The 4,818-nt window shown below is 43.8% G+C and overlaps 1 protein-coding gene across 1 annotated transcript in view; it reads right to left on the reverse strand.

Moving 5' to 3' along the window:
- Nucleotides 1-2,544: 2,544 nt before the first annotated feature.
- LOC106939739 (junctional adhesion molecule-like) overlaps nucleotides 2,545-4,818 on the reverse strand; it is a 22,878-nt gene continuing 20,604 nt past the window's right edge. Inside the window, exons 3-5 of the mRNA XM_015022259.1 lie at nucleotides 4,074-4,421; nucleotides 2,758-3,084; nucleotides 2,545-2,681 (exon numbers count right to left, since the gene is read on the reverse strand). Coding sequence (XP_014877745.1) covers nucleotides 2,560-2,681; nucleotides 2,758-3,084; nucleotides 4,074-4,421 — 797 coding nt within the window. The 3' untranslated portion in view covers nucleotides 2,545-2,559. The remainder of the gene's footprint in view (nucleotides 2,682-2,757; nucleotides 3,085-4,073; nucleotides 4,422-4,818) is intronic.

A 4,818-nucleotide genomic window follows, 5' to 3' on the forward strand; every position in this document is an offset into this window, starting at 1 on the left:
TGTGGTTCTGCAGAGAATGTGAATCCCAGGAGAAAGCAGTCCGTGTGCTAAACCAGGACAAACTTCATCCGACTGAACCCACAAACATGAGCAGTATTTTACAACGACTTCAGTCTATTGAAATGAAGATTAAACTGCTGGAGGTGAACTTTGAGATCAACGCTACCTGTCAAAATGAGACAACTCTTCCTCAAATCAACGGAGAGGTTGTGCGCCCTGTACTAAGCAGCTCACCCTGGAACGCTCAGGATGCCAAGCCGAAACGGGAGTCTTGCACTGCGGATCCGATAAAAACAGGGAGAACCCTGCACCTGGACGAATCACCCTGGCCGGTTCTGAGCCTAGACCAACCTTCAACTTCAACACCTGCTCCGCCAAAACAAGCAGCTGCAAACATAACGGCTCCACCAACCCCGCTACCAAAAACAAAGCAACCAGCCCGAACCTCAAAACATCCCGACTCTGTGGGAATCCCACTGAAAAACAGATTTTCTGCACCCCAGCCTGAGCCTCTGGGAGAAACCTCAGCTTCATACATCAACAATGAGGCAGCGTGGCCAGCTCTGAGCCGAAACCCACCTTCAACTCCAACTCCTGCTCTGCCAAAGAATAGCAAACAAGCAGCTGGAACCAAAACGGATCCACCGACCCCGCTCCCAAGGACAAAGCGACCAGCCCAAGCCTCAAAACATTCCAACTCCGTGGGAATCCCACTGAAAAACAGATTTTCTGCACATCAGCATGAGCCTCTGAGAGAAAACCCACCTTCAAACACCAACAATAAGGCTAAACAAACACATTCACCCCCCAAAGCTCCGAAAGACAAAGTGACCACCAGGAAAATGAAAGGTATGCCAAGAGTGCTTATTGTTGGAGATGAGACAGTAAATGGAATCAGTCATGTTTGCAATCCCAAGAAAACCAGAGTGGTTTCTTTTCTTGGTGACACTGTATCTGATTTGACTCGCAAAGTGCTCTCTCTAACCGCTGATCAGCCAAACATTGAGACTTTAGTTGTGCATGTTGGAGCCAACGATCTGGCAAAGCAAAAATCGGAGATTCTGAAAAAGGACTTTAATATTCTTCTGGACACTTTGGGAAAATTTAAAACGAAGTTATTTCTCAGTGGTCCAATTCCATCGCCTCAATGGGGAGAGGAAAAACACTCCAGGCTGGGCATGATAAACAAATGGCTGATTAAAACCTGCTCAGCCAGCTCAGTGACCTTCATTTATACCCTCTGGATCTACTGGCAGCGCTTTCACCTCTTTGGAAGAGGCGGACGCAATCTTAACAAACATGGAATAAGGCTGCTCACTGCATACATTTTTCATTTTATCAACAAGAACAGCAATGTGACCATCGCTTCAGAAGAACAGGCTCAAGGATGTCTGACCAGGATGGAAGCCTCCGCTTATCAAGAACAAACTATTCCAATACAAACTGATAAAACATCGACTGGGGACAGAATGACTGGTTCCCCTCCTTCTTTCCCCCTCCCTCTCTTGATCAACATATTTAATGATGATTATATTTGACCAAATGTTTGTTTCATAACTGGTGACTGTATAATGTTTTTATTATTTTATGACCTTTGACCTCCCTCTCTGCTGAAATGTTCTAATAATCTGGACTAGAGCAGCTTCATGAACTCAGTCAGGAGTTGTTGGTGTTTCCATCCTGCTGGTGGCGCCGGTTGGTTCTGATGGTAATGAGAGATTTTACTGGAAACTCCAACCTGATATTTATCTCCATGAGATTCAACCAGCAGAGCAGATTCTACTTCCTGCAGAACAGATTCTACTTCCTGCAGAGCAGATTCTACTTCCTGCAGAGCAGATTCTACTTCCTGCAGAGCAGATTCTACTTCCTGTCTGATGAAACGTTCTGAGAGTTAAATAAAATATTTTATCCATAAAACTGAATCTGGAATAAAACCTGTTGCTGAATATTCTGAGGATTAAAAAGCTAAAGCTGCTCCAGAGAGGGTCAGAGGTCAGACTGTGTTGTCATGGCGATCTGTCTGCTCTCATATGGATCCTCCTTCCTGGTTCTGGACGTCCAGCTTTCAGTTTGTAGTTCAGTCGTCTGGAGTCCAACAGTCACCAAGAACCAGAGATCAGAAAAGGTCCAGAGAGCAGAGAGACGCTGCTGGTTCTGGTTTATAACTTCACTGCATTTGATCTGAACATGAATGAACTGAAAGATCTGAACTTCCCCCCCCGGAAAATGTCCCAGTTCAACGAATCTATATCTAGGGGTGTGAGAATCCTTGTTAAATGACGTTTAACTAAAGTCCCAGTTAAACAACATTTAACTGAAGTCCTAAAAGGGGTTTTAATGTTTTTATCTTTTTTAATCTTTTTCAAAATGTCTTTCTCTTTCTCACTGTTTATTCAATGTCACATGCTGTTTTTATTTTAATTATGTAAAGCACTTTGAAATGCTGCTGAAATGTGCTATACAAATAAAATTTGATTGATTGATTGATTGATATGACAAGAGGAACAGTTGACCTCTGACCCCCAGGACAGGTCACAAGATCTCTAACATTCTGTGTCAGAAACATTCAGACTCACCTGGCAGGAAATAATCTTTAAAATGATAGAAAACGCCCGCAGAGATGATGAGAACCAGAACCAGCAGAACCAGCAGAGCTGTGGCCGAGGATGGAAACGGTTCTGTGGAAAAACAGAGAAACATTGACCTCACTCTGACCTTTGACCTTTATCAGCAGGTCTGACCTGATGCTCTGACCTTTCTGTACATATTTCAGAACCACAGTGTCTCTCAGGACGTCCTGGTCTCTGTGGACGGTGCAGACGTAGCGTCCACCGTCTCCGTCTCTGGGGTTCCTCAGGGTCAGGCTGACGTCTCCGGTCCTCAGGAAGTCTTTGCTCATTTCTGTTCGGTCGCGGTAAAAACCGTCCTGGTTTCTTTGGTTGCTGCTTGAGTGAACCATCATGAATTCTGGTTCTGGCCGGGTCCACTCCACTGACGTCCCCTCAGGAAGGTCGGCTGATGTTCTGCAGGGCAGGACGACAGAACCTGACCCTTCAGTGACCTCGACCTCCTGCTGACCAACTGAGAGGAAATAAAGAACAAAATGAGCAGAAACAGTTTGGATCACTATTCTGGATTGATGTCATTCAGTTTCTGTCTGCAGGATAAAAATCATTTATTTAATAATCAACATCATAAACTTTGATCCATCAGAGGTTCATGTGACAGTTATTGATGCATCAGAGGGTTTGATCTATACGTAGCAGATCTACAAAACCTTTTGGTTCTGTGGAGGCTGGAGATGAGAAACACAAACAAACTAGAAAGTGTGCATTTCCTATGAAAGTGTAAATGCTGAAAGCTTTTGGTGAAAATGGCAAAAGCATTTGAAGCCGCCTGCTGAAGACTTGCAGAAAGGTAAGAAATGCAGTGTGAAAAACCCAGGTAAAAGTTAAAATTAGCTAAAACTAGCTAAAATACTAATGATAGCATCTAGGCTACCACTAGCATGCTGGTTACAGTAATATATCCCATGCAATGTAAAAAAAAAAAAAAACTGATGTAAAAACTAAAATGTGAAAAGGACAGAAACGTTCCCCTTTCCTTCTGATAGAAACGGTGGGTGAATGAAATCCAAACCTTTTATGGTTCCTGAGATAGAAATCTGTTTGGAGGCATCGTTTAGCGCAGTGACTACAAAAACATGCAGCACGAAAAAAACAACGTCAAAAGCTCAAATTATTCCCAGGTGTTAAACAGCATAAAAGCTGTTAAACTGCCCAACTTCAAAATGCCCGCTCTCTTGTTTCCTCCATCACAGCCCTGAACCTGGATGATTGATTGCCATGGATCTTTCCAAGCTCCGCCCAGAAACGCACCTCGACAGTCCCACGTGGCTACATGTCTCACAAACAAAGCCTCGCGGAGCTTAGTTTCTATGTGTAAACATGGCGTCTTTCGTTTCAACTGACTCTCTACAAAGTATTTCTGAGTCGATTAGTGTAGAATTTCTGCCGGATTTTCAACTTTTTCAGAACTTTAAAATAGGGAGTGCTGCTTGTTTAACTGACCTTTGACCTTCAGATGAATCTGTTTCAGGTTCCGTTCTTCTATTCCATCAGAGATGCTGCAGCTGTAGTTTCCTCCATCATCCTGCTCAGGTTTCCTCAGAGTCAGGCTGAAGTTTCCAGTATCCAGAGCGTCAGGATTCATGGAGGTCCGTCCTCTGAAACGCTGGTTCTGGTTTTTAAGATCGTCACCGTTTTCTCTCCGTAGGTGGACGGAGTTAGGACTGAGATCACTGCGAGTCCAGATGAGTAACGGGTCTTCAGGTGGAGTACCAGAGTCAATGCAGGGCAGCAGGACAGACTCCGTCCCCTCATTAACCTCCACCACTCCGCCCAGTGCATGCTGGGAAACTGAGGACACAAGATGAGGGTTTAGTGTGTAGAAATAGTGATCAATTATTCACCAGTGATGAAGGATTTCAGTCTGTCTGCTAAACAGTGATGCTGAACTGTTATTGGGCAGCAATGATATCTGTTCATGAGTTTCATGAACTCTTCTGTTCATGTAACTAACATTAAGCAATATGTCATAAAAAACTGATAAATGTGTATTAAAATAAACATTAAAAAACTGAAGGACAGAAACAGTTGAAACTCTAAAAAAGCATTAATGTGTTTTTCTCAGTCTGTTTGGCAGCCATTAGAGTGAGAGCTTCAGGTAAGCTCAGCCAATAGCATGAGAGCTTCAGGTAACCTCAGCCAATAGCATGAAAGCTTCAGGTAACCTCAGCCAATAGCATGAGAGCGT

This window comes from Poecilia latipinna, unplaced genomic scaffold (genome assembly GCF_001443285.1).
Source record: "Poecilia latipinna isolate Pla-1442-1.1 unplaced genomic scaffold, P_latipinna-1.0 Scaffold2966, whole genome shotgun sequence".
Classification (NCBI taxonomy): domain Eukaryota; kingdom Metazoa; phylum Chordata; class Actinopteri; order Cyprinodontiformes; family Poeciliidae; genus Poecilia; species Poecilia latipinna.